Source organism: Furipterus horrens, unplaced genomic scaffold (assembly GCF_987537825.1).
Source record: "Furipterus horrens unplaced genomic scaffold, mFurHor1.1.pri manual_scaffold_1, whole genome shotgun sequence".
Taxonomy (NCBI): Eukaryota; Metazoa; Chordata; class Mammalia; order Chiroptera; family Furipteridae; genus Furipterus; species Furipterus horrens.
Genome location: NW_028327171.1, coordinates 8,315,939 through 8,332,446, shown reverse-complemented (window position 1 = coordinate 8,332,446; position 16,508 = coordinate 8,315,939). Strand labels below are relative to the sequence as shown.

Sequence of the window (16,508 nt, the reverse complement as noted above, 5' to 3'; positions counted from 1 at the left end):
GTGTTCACGGGGTGGATGGGGTTCCCTGAGACTGAGAATGCCACGGGCCTTGCAAGTTTATGGGGTGAAATAAAGAGGTCTACTCTGGTCGTGTTAACTCTGAGAAGACATCCAGACATCTCTGGGGACATGAGGTGGGCAGTAGGATCCCTGACCATGAAGCTCGGGGAAGGGGCCACGCTGGGGGCATCAGCGGGGCCTGCGCAGGATCTCTTACTGTAGAAGAACAAATGAGGAAAGAAGAGGCCACGCACAGGCCAGGGGTGCCCCACATCCGGGGGCTGGCACAGGAGGGGGCCAGCCAAGCACTCTGTGTAGGAGCGGCCAGTGTGGTGCCTGGAAGCCCAAGGAAGAGAGTGTTTCAGGAAGGGAGGGAATAACTGTGTCAAACGCCAGTGACAGGTCAAGTGGGTGAGCCAGAGCGCGGACCACATGGAGTCAGATGCTGCGACTGGCAACCTTGGGGGGCGGTTTCAACGGAACGGCCTGGGGAGGGGAGGGGACAGAGTGGAGCAGTGTTAGTGAAGTCACGGCGGGGCGCTCTAAGGTCAGCAGGGAGCCTGGCGTGAGGCACAGAGGCTTCGTCCAAGGTGGATGGCGACATCACGTGCTGGGAATGACGTGGGAGAGAGGGAACGCTGACAGCGCAGGAGCGGGTCCCAGGCCACAAGAGGGAGGGCCGGCCCCGGGCAGGCCGGGAGGTGCACTCAGTGGTGTGGGGAAGCAGAGGGAAGGGCCCTTCGTGGCCGCTGATGTGCTCAACAACCCAAGAGCAGGGTCAGCTGTTCATCAGCTGGGCACAAGCAGAGGTCAGAGGAGGCAGGTGGCAGCAGGCATTGCACTGACCAGGGAAAGGTGGCTGATGTGCTGGGCGGTCCTGATGGCCCACGTGAGATGTGTGGACAGCAGTCATCTCACCCCTTGCACTTCCCTGCAGTCACAGGGCGACGTCCACTCAGGGGAAAACCAGGATGTCGCCACTGCTCTTGAGGCATGGCCAGTTCTTGGCCTCTGGTCACCCTCCATGAGGAAGTCCCTAACTCAGACGGCAATGATTAGCCCTTTTCTAAAACTGCCAATATATGGAGGGTGGGACCCTTGTCCACTCTTTGTTACCCAATGATACCGCACAGACAGGACCAGACTTGTGACAGTCATCAGACACCTGGCAGACACACCATCCAAGAAGACACAAGAAGCAGAGAGCGCATCCTTACCGCCACTGGGGTGGAAGAGCAGGCGATGTCCTTCGGGTCTGAAATACCAAACATGCAACAACATGTCAGCCCAGGGCTGGGTGTTTCCACCAGCACAAAAAACTAAACCAAACAGGACCCAGCTGATACATTTACTCAATACCAAAACAAACAAAACAAAACAAAACAAGCAATCCAATTAAAAAATGGGCAAAGGAGCTGAATAGCCACTTCTTCAAAGGACACGCGATGGTCATAGACATATGAAAAGATGCTCAATGTCACTAATCATTGCGCAAATTAAAAGCACAATGGGGTATCACTTTATACCCGTCAGACAGCTATCATCAATAAGTGAAAAAATGGCAAGTGCTGGCAAGGATGTGGAGAAAGGGGAGCCTCCACGCACTGCTGGTGGGAACGCAGACTGGTGCAGCCACTGCGGAAAGCAGATGGAGATTCCTCAAAAAACTAAAAATGGGACTCTCTTATGACCTAGCAACTCCACTTCTAGGACTATATCTGAAGAAACCCAGAACACTAATTCAAAAGAATATATGCACCCCTATGTTCACTGGAAGATTATTTACAATAGCTAAGATTTGGAAGCAGCCCAGGTGCTCACTGGTAGATGAGGGGATAAAAATGATGCGGTACGTTTACACAAGGGAATATGACTCGGGTGTAAAAAAGAAGGAAATCTTATCTTGCGACAGAGAAAGACAAGAACCATATGATTTCACTTACTGTGAAATCTAATGAACAAAATAAATTACAAAACAAAATAGAAACAGAGTCATATTTACAGAGAATAGACTGACAGCTATCAGAAGGGAGAGGGGTTGGGGTGCTGGGTGAAAAGGTGAAGGGATCAAGCAAAAACAAAACAGAACAAAAAAAAACCAACTCATAGATACAGGCAACAGCATGGGGATTACGGAGGAAAGGGGGGCCGGGGCAGAGAGAAGAGAGAAAAGGTGGGATAAATGCTGACAGAAGGAGACTTGATCTTGGATGATGAACATACAATATACTGTATCGTATTGCTGTATTATAGAATTGTACATCTGAAACCTACATTTTATTAACCAATGTCACTCCAATAAACACAATACAAAATAAAATTTTAAAAGATTATCATCTAAATTTAAAAAAAAGATTTTTATTTGAACCCATAAGAATGCATCCCAAGGACTAAGTGGCCCACAGCCAAGTTTAAGACAGTCTGAATGGGTTAGCTGGCACATGGTCACACCTCAATTCCCCATTTACTGTGTGACCTTGGGCAGGTCAGTCAGCACCTTGAGCCTCAGGTCCTTTCCCCCGGAGATCCACAAGCCTGGCATGGTGCCTGGAACATAGGAAGCCACCCCCTTTCCCTCTGAAAAATGTCCTAGTTGTGACACAGGAAGAAGAAGAGCCACAGCGAGTGTGCTTACTAATTTATTAGGAAGAGTCTGAGAGATGTCTTACTTCCAATACAAATAACGGTCAACCTCAGATTTTAATACAAGGTGTAAATGTGACCTCAGAGGCAGAGCCATACACACTGGGAGACACAGAGAGGGAGGGCTAAAAAGGAAGACCTTTAGCAGGAGGCAGAGAAAGGCCAAGTCCAGAAAGTGCCCATAGGCTGTGAACCAGGCACTGGGGAGACCAGCCTTGGCAGGGGGGGGGGGGGTGGCCATGGCGATATGACAAGGACAGCCAACCTCCAGGAGTGATTAGCCATTCAAGGAGGTGCCCAGCGATGCAGGTGACAGCAAGGGTCAGGTACTGGGTGAGATAAACCAGGAGGACCAGGGTTCTGGTGGGAGACCAGAGCGCATTGAGGACCATGCTCCCCAGAGCATGAAAAACGCAAGGCCAGGAGGCCAGGAGTGGGGTGGGCAGGGAAGGAGGGGCAGTGAGAAGGAACTTTTGGTGGCACCATGAAGAACAGGAATGGGGAACTCATTGGGGCTCGTGGAACTTTGACTATAGCAGTAAAAAGGCAGGAGGCTAAGACGGCGGGCGAGAAAAGCCACCACGCAGAGGGATGAGAGCGTGGAGACAGGAGGGGAGGACAGGCTCTGTGGCTAGGCCTTCGGCACCATGGCACTTCCCACTCCTGCCTGTGGCGCCACAGAACTCCCCCTTGGGGCCAGCTTGCCACCGAGGAGAACCCGAGAAGCAGGAGGCACAAGCCCAGGCCCGGATGTGCTCACCTGCCCCTCAACATCAGTAAGATCTTCTAAGACAACCTTACAGGCATGGTCTATTGCCTAATGCCTGGTGGGCCCCAGAAAGCTGAGAGACGGCACTTCTGTCCACGAGTAGACCAGGGAGGAGAGAAACAGAGCTGCAAGGTCACCACAGTGCATGGCGGGTAAGCCAGCAGGGGGACCCCTGGAATAAGAGGAAGGGGTGACAAGAAGTGGCAGGAAGTGGCAGGCAGGCAGCTCCAGGAAAGCCCTCTGTTCAGATTCTCAGCAGCTCCCCTTGCACGCCAACCCTACACCCTGCAGGAGCCACAGTGGTGGTGGCCGCTCCGTGGGAAGGAGGCTCTCATTTTCTTACAAAAGACCAAACCAAAGCTTCCTTGTTCTTGGCCATCTTGCCCTGAGCGGGGACAAGGCCCGGCCAGGCTGACTGAGCCAACTGGGGATTGGCACGAAGACCCCAGGCCAGGCCAGCAAGCAAGCTCACGTGTACTGCCGCACGCTCCACTCCTCCTTGCTTGCCTCCTTCCCCCAGACCCAGCCTCTCAGAAACTGAGGAAGAGAATAAAAGCCACCGTGGACCCCAAAGCTCAGATAGAACCACGCACTGCACCCAGGGGTGCCTGTGCTCTCAAAGAGGAAGTGCACTGTTCTCCAGGTGACTCATGTGTAAGGAACACCCTGGAGAGCCCAGGTGACAGAGTTCCAGGTTGCTGCGGGGCCATCCTGGAGGAAAACAGGTGACGCAACAACCTTTCCCAGAATGCCAGTGACGCTCAAGGTACAGTTAAATGCCTGGGGGGATGGGAACACCCTGACATGCAGCAGCTACGCCAGCTTGTCTGTCATCAACGGAACTAAAAATCCTTGGCCTGCTGGAGCTCTGTTTTAGAAATTAATTTCAAATTCAATTAAAACAAGTTTGGTATGGAGTCTAGAATGGAACACTCCTCGCCTAATTAAGATACGTGGTGATAAGCTGAATCACATTTTACAACACTGTCCAAGATGTATGTTATCAGAAAGCAAACAAGCTGGCAAGATGCATTCCAGCTGGTGGCAGCAAGACCGGGGTGAGCAGGTACAGCCTGGCGGGGAGCGACGAGACTCCCACACCCAAGGAGAACCACACACGCCCGATGCTGGGGGCCGGACGACAGGGTGGAAGGAATTTCACTCTCGGTTACTCCAGAAATCAGGAAACAGCAGGAAAGATAGCATGACTGGGGGAGAAACAGCTCATGGGGACGTCTACACCTGAGGAAGGACGCCTCCCTGGTGCGGTGAGAGCCAGGGCAACCACACGCCTGCACAGAGCTACGCAACAGCCTGTTCTCTTAACAACTTGCTCCCAAAGCCCTCCCGGAGGGTCCTCTCCATGGCCACGGGTACTTACGTTCGATAAGAAAGAGGAAGCACACGATCCCCATGGCTGCCACGATAGCCCCGGGCACGATGAAGGACAGGCCCCAGCATGTGGACACCCAGTAGCCAGCAATCAGGGACCCCAAAATGTTGCCCACGGAGGTGTGGGAATTCCAGACCCCCATAATCAAGCCTCGCCTGCAACACAAGAAGATACAAGGGGGCGAATGGTGTTAAGAAGCGTCAGTGGGTCTGTTGTGCAGGACACAGCAGCGCATGCAACGCGGAAGAGCTGGTCGAGGAACGAGGAGGCAGTGCAGGCACTTCTGCAGGACGCAGGCCTGGAGATGCTCACGAGAGAGCTGGGTTTCATTTCACCTCGGAGGGACATGTGTATTATTACGCATCCCTCAGAGCTTCTTTATTTACGATTAAAAAAGAGGAATGAGGCCTTTTCCTGAAATTCTTGGAAGGCCCCACATTTAAATTTGTGTCTCTGCAGACTAAATCCAGTTACTGACTGAAATATCCCATTCACACGTTTCTGCTGGGGACCCCCCAGAGGGAAGGAGTATCTAGGTGAGGCTCAGGGAGCTGGCTTCCTGCTTCAGCGTTGAGTCTTTAGCATCTCCCAGCACTTTTTAACCCTGCCCTGGCCCTGGCCCCAGGCCGTGTCACACAGACCTTACACCTGCAGCTGGACTGCCGTCAGATCCCCAGCGGCTGAGTGCGCCTCTGCTACCAGGTGCTGGGCGACTAGTCAGCACTTGTCACACTTCCATGTGCCTTTGGGTCTTATTTTTAATGTAGTTTCTGCATCAAAAGGCCTGGGGCAGGCCCTGCCTGCTGCCCTTCTCCCAGGTCCCCAGGAGGCCAGGAAAGGCCAGGCTGCCAGTCAGCTGTGCAGTGACACAGACTTGACCCCGCCCACAGCAGGGAGGGCATCTCCTGGGACAAAGGCCATCTGAACTTCAGAACCTTAAGTCCCAGAAGTTTTAATTACCTTATTTCATAGAATAAAGTGTTTTATTCTACAGTAAGTCTAAAGAAAAACTAAAGTCTTTAAAAACATCTTTTAAAAAATAATGCTGCTAGAAGCAGAGTGGCCTTTTCTCATCTTCCTTTAAAAAAAAAATAGTATTTTCCCATTACAGTTGACATTCAATGTGATTTCGTTTTAGTTTCAGGTGTACAGCATAGTGGTCAGACAATCATAGACTTCACGGAGTCTCACCTTCCTTTTCCAAACCAGTTGCTGAGGCAGGTGACGACGCTGGGCCAGCCGGTGGTCTGCACCAGTCCGTTGATGATCTGTGACAGACGACAAAAGGGGGGACTCACCTCGGGGAAGACACACAGCCTGTCTTCAGGTGGGGCTCCCAGGGGCTTCCCCTCCTCTGTTCTTCAAAAGTTTGGGGCCCGCATGAAAAGGAGGCCAAACCCTATTTCATGTGAGCCACGGCAGCCGGAGATGAATTTAAACTACATATATAATTACAAGTGTAACACATGCCCATTGTGAACATTTTAGAGTAAATAGGGAAAAGAAAGAAAAGAAAATCTCTTGCTAGAAGAGGAACTACTATTTACAGCTTGGGGCCAAAGTTTTCAACCTCTGCCTTATCTCAACTTCATAAAAAGAGAGAACAGTTGTCTTCTTTTTATACAACTGTGACTGTACTATAAATACGGCTTGTAAATTGCACGCTCTCACTTCTCATGTCATGAAGAAGGTCCTGTTGTTAATGACTTTCTGAACCGAGTTTAACCTTGACCTAAAGCCTGGAGGAAGCATTCTCCCTCTTTTCAAGGGTACCCTGAGCTTACATTTCTAGAAGGAATTTAGCAAGTGCACTGGCGAATGGGTTCGCTTTAGTCTCAGGAGCATCAGGGGCAAATTTTCAAGACCACATGATGCCTGGTGCCACGACTGGGCGGACCAGCTCTCCAGGAGACCATCTGGTAGGTGCAAGCTGGCCCGGCCTCAGCACCAGCCAGGGCGGGCCTTCCCTGCGGGCACATGCTGGAACTCTGGAAAATTGTTTCTTTTCCCTACCTTCTAATCTTATATATTACTATAAAGTGTAAATTACATTTGTAATTAAAAGTCAAAATTTTTTCAAGGCCTATGGCAAAATATTGAAAAGCAAATTATGGCCCTGGCTGGGTGGCTCAGATGGTTTGAGTGTTGTCCCGATACAACAAAAGGTTGTGGGGGTTTGATGCCCAGTCAGGGCACAGACCTAGGTTGCAGGTTTGATCCCCAGTTGGGGTGCATATAGGAGGCAATCGATTGATGTTTTTCTCTCACATTGATGTTTCTCTCTCTCTCTCTCTCAAATCAATAAACATATCCTTGGGTGAGAATTTTTTTTAAAACAGTATATTATGTCCAATTTACTCTGAGGATTTTATAACAGGTCCCCCCACCCCAGGCTATCTGAAGAGCCTCAGAAGTTGAGCTCATTATTTTTTCATTTTCCATTTCTAGTAAATATTTATCCACAGGAATGCTGGGAGATGCAGTGGCCAAGAGTTTCAGGAAGGGCTGGGCCCCGCTGGAAGGGCAAAGCCACAGGGCCTGGCCCAGCCTTTGAGCACCCCGAGGCTCTCTCCTCCCACTGGCTACCTCCAACCCTGTCCCACTGCCGGTGATGCCCCAGTCCTCCCTTCCGTCTGCCCTCACTACACCGTGTGTTGCTCTGACTCCTGAGTGGCACAGTCTGTCACCAGACAGACCATCTAGAGCTCATCCAGATGAAGGCTGGGGGGCTGATGCTTCAGTTCCCTGCAGGGTTATGCACAAACAGGATTCTTCAAGAGGCAACTCCTGAAACTTAAGAAAAACTGCATGGCTGCTAGGATTTCAGAGAAGAGAGACTTTGCATGTCAGGCTGACTCTGACGTCAGACAAGACACAGGTCTACTTCGCATGACCCCATCCTGATGCCATCACCTGCCATCATCTCTCTGGGCAGAGGCAGGGACCCGCAACATGAACACCCCATCCAGCTCATCATGGAAACCCCACACATGGTAAGACCCAGATCTTACCTGAGTGACCACGTAGAAGCCAAAACTATGGATGTTGTAGAAATAGCCCAACCCAAACAGGGCAGTAAATATGCCACTGGCTAGCATTCCAAAAGTTAGGTAATACCTAATTGGCAGGCGCTCCCCTATTATGCCACTGAGGATAAGAAAAGAAAGATAAGTATGAGCAAACAAACACACCCATAACAGAAATGACCCAGCGACTTCTTTCCGGATGTTTTCATGCTGTTCTCTGAGCTTTTAGAACCCCAAAGCACTAAAATTTCCAAGAAGATTTAACCATAATGATTTCTCAATGGAGCACTTATTAACTGGAAACTGTCAATTGGCAACATCTTTTAAGACTTTATTTCTAGCAAAAGTCACTCACTGTCAAACAATAAGCCTCGAACACCATGGCTTACACATATGATGGCTGCCAATTAAAAAAAACCCAAAACTTGTCCTGCTAGTTAATCCTGCTCTTATATAAATAACATTCAGTTAAAATTTCACTCTTAAACTGTGGACAAAATGTCATAAAAGGATCACCTGTGACCATAAGCCAATCTCTTAGCACCTCAGCTGTCATTAAGTTCGTCACCTGCAGCTACAATATTGGGCCCAAATTGGATCTCTGCTTAAGAGGTTTAAAAGAAATTGCCTCATGGAATGGTCACCACCCCACATTATAGGAGGCTCACACAAACATTTAAGGCCACCCCACACTGCTGACACCTGCCAGGAGTGACCTGGGCTCATGACAGTGCCCATCATCTCTAATTGTATTCATGTGCCGTGATGTCACTAAGAGGCCATGCAAGGCAGCAGTGCACACCCTTGCTGCAGTCAGGAGTCCACGGTGAATTTCACATCAGGCAGGATTTCATTATAAGCCTCCCCAGCGAGCCGCATGAGAAATGATCTCTGCCAATACATACGCACCAAGAAAACCACTTAATTTAAACCAGGCTCCTTAACCTCAGCACTCCTGGTACCTTGGGCCAGGAAACTCTTTGTGGTGCGGGGTTGTCCTGGGTGCTGCAGCATCAGCAGTGCCCCTGGTCTCTGTCCACTAGATGCCAGCAGTATCCCTTCTCTAGGTGTGACAGCAACAATGCCCCCAGATGGTGTTCTATGTTTCTTAAGGGGCAAAACCATTCCCAGCTAAGAAGAACATTTTAATACTGTTTTTTAGTCACTGAAAAAACACACTCCAACCTTTGGGTCTTTTTATCCTATAGGCTATTGGTGCCCAGTCAGATCATCTTTAGAATATCAAGACTATTCCTCAGGATGGCATACGGCCAGCAGCCCCAGATGCCACCCACGCCTGAGAAGCCTGAGGCGTGCATGGTCCTCCTTGTGAGGTGGGCTCACGCTCTGCTGTGCACCGCACACTGCGGGCTTCCCTTGGGTTAATGTCCCTTCCGCAGCACTGTGCAGATACACCAATTCAATAAAGGAACACTATCCACTGGCTGGAGGAAACTGCCCAGTTGGACACCAACCACCCCCAAGGACACTGGAGTGGGGTGAGGGCCCAGGTCCTGATGACACCACACTCCTGTGGGCCTCAGGGAAGAGGCTCAATATGGACAGAACCCCCAAGATTCTCAAATCTCCAAAGATCTCAGTCTCTGAATACAAGTCTCTTGGGTTAAAGGCCTCAGTCCTAATTGTGCTAATTTTTTTCCAACCTGGTTGGATTGACATAATACCAGTATATAACCTGCCAACCACATGTCCTGTTACCCACCTGACACTTACCACCTTCCTGAATGGGATCAAGAAGAACCCAGGATAATAATCACATGTGACAGGTGCTGGGCACACACCACGTGCCAGCACCGTGCTGAGCATCCTGCATGTATCAACTCATGAATCCCCACCACGGCCCTGGGAGGTAAGAACGACTATTCCCCTCACTTTGCAGAGTTGTAGAGTAACTGCCCATGGCCACAAGAGCAGGTGGTGGAGCCGCGATTCAGATCCCAGCAGTATGTCTCTGTCCACGCCCCAGCTGCCATGCCTCTGTGTGGCCTCTGTGTGGGCTGAGCGGGGCATCCAGGTGGACACGTCCAGCACACACTTCATAAACTGTGGAATTAGTCACTTGGGACTGTAAACAGATGGTGGCCCCCAAAACCAGAGGTGAGGATGCACTCTGCTGAGCATCGCCAGGAGCCGACAGTGCCCTGTTGCTAAGTGACGACATCCCAGCAGGGCCCACTGCGCATCCCGGGAAAGGGCCAGGAAAGGCATCCCTGGACAGGCCGCCCTGATGAACAGGTGGCCCAGGTCTCCTAAATGCACTGCCCTGGGGTCACTTCCTCACAAACACAGCAGTGCACGCTGGCTCTCACTCTGTCCTTGTCTCTGAGAAGAGACTGGAAGGTAGGCGACCTGTGGGTGGGGCCTAGTGTCACGCATCCTGCATACATCAGCACGCTGCAGAAGGCTCTGCATCGAACGGTATAATGGCCAGGGTCTTGCAGACCCGAGCTGACCTACCTCAGGTACATGCCGATGGCGTATGCGCACAGGAAGGAGTAGTCCAGGGCCCCGAGCAGCTGCTGGTAGTTGTCCTGATCTACACGGGGAAAAGCGACAGGCGAGTAGTGCTTAGTCTTCACTGATCGCCGGTGCACGTGTGGCGTGGGGCAGTGAGAGGCAAACACCTGCTCTCTGAGTGTGGGCAGCGTGCCCGGGGGAGGAGCACAGGGAATTCGGCAGCACGCCTGCCGACGGGCTTCTTGGCAAAGGCAAATACAGCCACCATACTCCAAACACCCACTGAGTAGACATTATTTGTGGGGATGAACCCACAAGGCTCTCGGCGAGCACTGATTTCTTCATTTCCTTCAGCACCCCGCCTAGGTCAGCCCCGCGCCAGGTCACTGTGGTCTCTCCTTCCCACCCACGCCTGTGCTCTGCACGTCCTAACTCTCAGCATTGACACATACGACACGCAAGCTGTCCTCAGCAGATTTCCCCACTACGAGGACCTATTTTCAGGTGGCGGCACTCTGCACACAGGCCCCGCGACCCAGCAGCAGCTGGAGGACTGGGAACTGTGCTGGGACAGAGCTGCGCCCCGGCGGCCCAGTCACACTTGAGAACACCGGCACTGCTGCTGGCCAGGCCAGGCCACAAGAGCCAGGCTGCGCCCGCGGTCTCTCAGCCCTCCCTCTGCCCAGAGCCCTGCAGGGACGCCTGCTTCCCAAGGGCATGGACACAGAGAACTCACCAAACGGGGCCCAGCCGCAGTCTGTCTCATTGTCTGGGAGCTGGTGAGAGGGGACGCCACTGGCTTTCTGGCTCTGGCTGCTGGGCCTGACTTCACCTTTATTCACAGCAGCACAGTACCTGTGGAGCTCCCCCTAGGACATCCATGGAAGGACAGAGGCCAGAGAGAGAAAAGCACTGGGATGAGTGCAGGATGCAGAGTAAGAGCAGCGCCCCCTCTTACCGGCCTCCTGAGGGCAAGGGCTCTAGGGGAAGGAATCACGCAGGGCCAGTCCCCCTGCAGGACCTGCAGAAAGCTGGAGGGGAAGGTTTCTCGGGCTCTCCGGCAGCCCCTCTCAGGAGCGCACGCAGAGCAAACGCAAGTGTGTCCAGGGCCACAAAGACCGCTGCTCGGGGCAGCTGTGCAGCTGAGAGCAGACAGCCGCCAGCCTGCCCAGAGCGGACCAGTAGTCATTTTGCTAGATCTCTACAGCCGCGTCCCTACAAGGGAACGAGCACCGGGTCCCCGCAGCGGCGAGGACGCCTCTCACAGACAATAAGCCTGACACAAAGGAGCTCACATGGTAGGGCTACATTTCCACGAATGATGTTCAAGAACAGGACACTGAATCCATGGTGACCTTGGTGAGAACTGGGGTTACGCAGGAGGGTAGCGATGAGGGACAGGGCACAAGGAGTCTATTGGAGCTGGCACGGGGTCAGACCTCAGGCAAGTGATGCTTTCCTGGGTGAGCGTGTGAATATTCGTCCTGGCACATGGTACTCAGCCGCTCTGTGGTCACGTGGCTGTGCCATCATCACTGGGACACTTCTCTAAAAATCTGGCCAAGGGTTCTGCTCTACGATTTCCAAGGAGCTATTTGCCAAACAGCTTTCCTCAGCAGAGCGTGTCCTCCCCAGGGGCGGGAGGCTTCCTTTTGGTGGGTGAGCCCCATCTCTGGCCCGTCTGTGCTCGGCTCATGTACACTCCACCAGGGTGAGTGGGCGGGGCTGTGGATATGGCCATGAGCTCTGGTCAGGGGCGTGGTGGGGGGCCCCCAGTCCTTCCTTTCTGCACAAAGCTGGCATCTTCAGCATTCCCCGATGCACCCAATTTTATACTCTTTCCTTCTCTTCGCCTTCAGAACTCAGGTGTTTCTGCCCACCTGCGGCTGCTTCTCATGGAAGCCAAGCTGGCCAGACCTGAGGCCTCATGGCTGCTGCTCTGGTCAGCTTTCAGTAAGAAAGCGACAGGTCGGGTGGAGAGGACCCACCCAGGCAGAGAGGGAACTGGGACCAGGGCCGGAGAGGGTCCTAATAGGTGCCTTACACAGAAGCCCATGGCCTCAAACAGAATTTTAACATCCTCCTTCACCATTTAATATTCCCAGGGAGGGACCATCCATGGAAAATAGAAGAGATTACATATGCTCTCTTTCTATTTCCTAAAGGAGCAGGACAGAATTTCTGGTTTGTTCTATCCTGTGACAAAAGGCAGACTAGCCTCCTGGTCAGGGACTCAGGCTCTGAGCTGGGATCCTGGTGCCACGGTGACGCCTTCCGACTTCAGCTGAGTTGCATGAACTCTCCACCGTCGGTTACGAAGCCAGTACAATCCAGCCGGCCCAGTGCAGCTGCGGAGGTGAACTGTGTATGGAGAGGCTCACCACACTGCCTCTGTCCCAACACCGACACACCGCCCCTCGGGCTGGTGGCTTCATGGTGATGCCCTGTCCTCCACCTGGTGCTCCAGGCGCTGGCCCCATGACCTAAACCCAGCCTTTCAAGGCTGACCCTGGACCCTAGGAAGGTTCCCAAGCTACTCTTATTTCTTTAGCCCCACAGTGCTCCCTAAGGCCTCTGCAATGGTCTCTTCCATTTTTATAACTTGCCTTGCCCTGACTGATGTAGCTCAGTTGGTTGGGTGTGGTCCTGCAAACCAAAAGGTCACCAGTTTGATTCCTAGTCATGGCACATGCCTGGGCTGTGGACTGGTCCCTGGTCGGGATGTGTGTGAGAGGCAACCAATCAATGTTTCCCTCTCGCACTGATATTTCTCTCCCTCTCTTTCTTCCTCCCTTCCCCCTCTCTAAACATAAATAAACAAAACTTTAAAAAAATAGCAGGGAAGCAAGAAGTGCCCATAGCCTTTCTCTTGGGCTGGATGTGTGCTTCCCTAACCAGGAGGACAAGAAGTAGTAGCAGTTGCATTTACAGTGGTGGCCACTGGCACTGGTTTTAGAGTCACTGGTCCCGTCAATGAGTGTTTATGAAGGCCCACTGTCGCTTTTCCCATCTCTGTCTTCTTCATAAAAACCACACATTGAAAGGTCTGCAGGCTTCCGGCCAAGATGGAGGCTTAGACGGACGCGCTAGGTCTCCCTCTACAACTAGAGAGGAATACAACTACTTCAAAACAAAGGATAACTAGAAATTCCAGAAAATAAAACTACACGGAAGCCCAACATATGAAGTTATAAACCAGCGGCGCCCTTTGGGCAGGTAAGAGCGAAAGGGGGCGGCGCTGTTTGCGGTCGCACCTGGGACAGCGGCGGGGAGAACAATCCCGGCTGCGGTCGAGCCCCCGGCGGCTCGCGGCCCCAACGCTGGGGAAAGCGGTCACCACATCGCCTTGAACAGTGAGGCCCAGGGGGGCGGGAGGACGGATCCCAGTCTCCTAGCTGAATAACTGTGTGAATCCATCTTGGACCCCCGCCCCCAAAGAAAGCGCCACAGGGCTGCGAAATAGGTCGCGGACAGGCACTGGTCGCTGGATTGTGACGACAAAGCACCACGGCACAGCAAGAAAGGTTGCCGAACGGCGCCGGTCGCTGGGTCATTACGAGTACACAGGCACTGCCCCCTACAGCCGGCCCAAGAAAACAAAACGCATCTGTCAAAATGAGGCAGACAACTATAGAAATCCCGGTGGCGCAGCTCACCAGGCAACAGATGAAGAACCTGACAGATGAACAAATAAGAAACCTGTCAGAGGCTCAGTTCAGGGCCGTTGTTATCAGGTGGCTTACAGAATTCACAAAAGATCTGGAAAAAGATGAGAAAGAAGCGAAAAACACTCATAACGAAAGGAACAAAACCACATACGAGACAGATGGTGAGGAAAAAAAATCCAGAGTTCATTTCAACAAACTGGAATATGGAGAAGGAACAAGCAGTCAACCAATGCAGAGAGAGGAAATGGGAAGCAACGATGAGAGGATCAGAAACCTCTGGGACAGCTATAAAAGGCCCAACATAAGAATCATTGGTTTGCCAGAGAGCGAGGAAGATGAACTAGAACTTGAAAAAGTGAGTGAAAATATAATAAAGGAGAACTTCCCAGACTTGGGGAAGGAAATAGACTTACAGGTCCAGGAAGCACAGAGAGTTCCAAAAAAACTGGACCCAGGGAGAACTACTCCAAGACACATTATAATCAAAATGTCAAAAATTAAAGATAAAGAGAGAATCTTAAAAGCAGCAAGAGAGAAGAAAAGAATTATGTACAAAGGGGTCCCAATTAGACTATCAGCTGACTTCTCAAGGGAGACCCTGCAGGCAAGAAGGGACTGGCAAGAAATATTCAAAGTAATGAAAATCCAAAACCTACAACCACGAATACTCTATCCAGCGAAATTGTCATTCAGAATAGAAGGACAGAGAAAGTGTTTCCAGGACAAAATAAAACTGAAAGAGTTCATTAGATCCAAACCACTGTTATATGAGATGTTAAAGGGACTGGTTTAGAAAAAGGAGGATCAAGACAATGAAATCTAAAATGAAAACTGCATCACAAGAAACAACAGAAGCTAGGGAATTGAAACAAAGGCAAACTAAACAGGCAACGAGAGTGGAAAAAGAACTATAGGTACGGGGAACATATAGGGGGGAGGTCAACAGGGAGGGGGAATGGGGAGAAGGAGGGAGATGATATAGGAATTAAGGGTCATGGTAGGAGGGAATGGAATAGATAGAGAGAGGTTGAGAAGAACTGTATGCACAACTAATGGACATGATCTAAAAGGGGGGGACAACTGGAGGGAGGGGGGCCACCAGGTGGAGGGGAGCAGAGGGAAGGGAAATTGGCACAAATGTAATATTACAATCAATAAAACACATTTAAAAAAAAAAAAAAAGAAAGGTCTGCAAACATTTCCAGTCATTAAAACTGGATATGTCAAAAAGTGAGATTTTTGCAAACAACCTGAAGGGCACGGAACGTTTCTGCTTCCTAGGTGTCCAGGGGCAATTTTAGAAAGTTTGGAGCAGATGGATGATGTCTGAGACCCACTGAGAGTTACTGGAGAACAGGGCCCCGAGAATTGTCCACAGAAGCGACAGCCTGGGCACTGCCTCTCCTCCCGGCCTGGGACTCAGAGGGCAGCTGTCCAGGGCTCGAGCACTCACAGGAGTGGAGGAAGTTGGCCGCCCAGGTCCACAGAATCCCAGTGCTGAGTCTGTGTCCCAGCCAATGACTAGAAAGTGAGGGAGGGGACAATTGAGCTGTACATGAGCCATCTTTGGCAACAGTTTCCTTATTCTATCGACGGTGAAGAGTCGAAAGCCATTCAAGCCTGTTGACATCTATAGGCAAAATGATGTTGTTCCAACGAGGGCCAGAGATTCATCTTGCTTTCCCCCAGTCATAGCTGGCTATGACAGGGGATGGGCTACTCGAATTTTCTTTACTCAGAGTCTAGTTAAGTGTTAGTCTGCTTAGCAGCATCTTTCACCCATCACTCAAACGGCGTTCCAAGGATAACGAGGGGCCACCGCTACAGCCTGGCTTGGGATCGAAACATAATGACTGTGGAGGTAATTTGGGAACAATTTAAGACTGGAAATTTGGGGGAGAAAGTTCACACAAAACAGGAATATATACTTAATTAAGCTTTAGAATTCTGAAACTGTCAACTAATACATTTGAAAGTATACTAGCTCTGAAAGTATAAATTCAAAAAAACATTTTAAAGATTTTAATTTCAGAAAAAAGAAAAAAAAACTAAAAAGCAAGTCAGCAAAATAATTTGCTTCTACATAATCCCTTTTCTCCATTGTCTTACAGCCCCACTCCCTCTGCGCACTAACCTTGAAGTTGCTTCTTTAAGTAACTAGCTTGTTATAGAGATTATGGCAGGGTAGGAAACTAGTGTTTTATGATTTCTTACCTTAACTATGCTGATAGGCTTTCGGGATAAGTGAAAGCTCGCATACAGCAAAAACGTCAAAGTGAAAATGAACGCTCTGTACCTGAAACACAAAACAGGGGTAGAAAATGATAACACTATAAGCTGCGTGAAGAATACATGATAACTATATTTCTTAAATTTTCTTAGGCTGTGTATTATTCATTCAGTCCGATATCAATTACCAATCCTATTTATAACATCACTATAATATTATATTAAAAAAGTGGGACTTCTGTCCGAATTGAAACTATTTAAACATTCATTAAGAGAACTATAATCAAAGAGAAATCGGACTC

General features: G+C 50.6%; 1 protein-coding gene across 1 annotated transcript in view; it reads right to left on the bottom strand.

The window, feature by feature from the left end:
- SLC37A1 (solute carrier family 37 member 1) overlaps positions 1 to 16,508 on the bottom strand; it is a 52,053-nt gene that overhangs the window by 24,488 nt on the left and 11,057 nt on the right. Inside the window, exons 4-10 of the mRNA XM_090271938.1 lie at positions 16,192 to 16,273; positions 11,046 to 11,178; positions 10,310 to 10,388; positions 7,817 to 7,952; positions 5,997 to 6,073; positions 4,794 to 4,960; positions 1,218 to 1,255 (exon numbers count right to left, since the gene is read on the bottom strand). Coding sequence (XP_090128064.1) covers positions 1,218 to 1,255; positions 4,794 to 4,960; positions 5,997 to 6,073; positions 7,817 to 7,952; positions 10,310 to 10,388; positions 11,046 to 11,178; positions 16,192 to 16,273 — 712 coding nt within the window. The remainder of the gene's footprint in view (positions 1 to 1,217; positions 1,256 to 4,793; positions 4,961 to 5,996; positions 6,074 to 7,816; positions 7,953 to 10,309; positions 10,389 to 11,045; positions 11,179 to 16,191; positions 16,274 to 16,508) is intronic.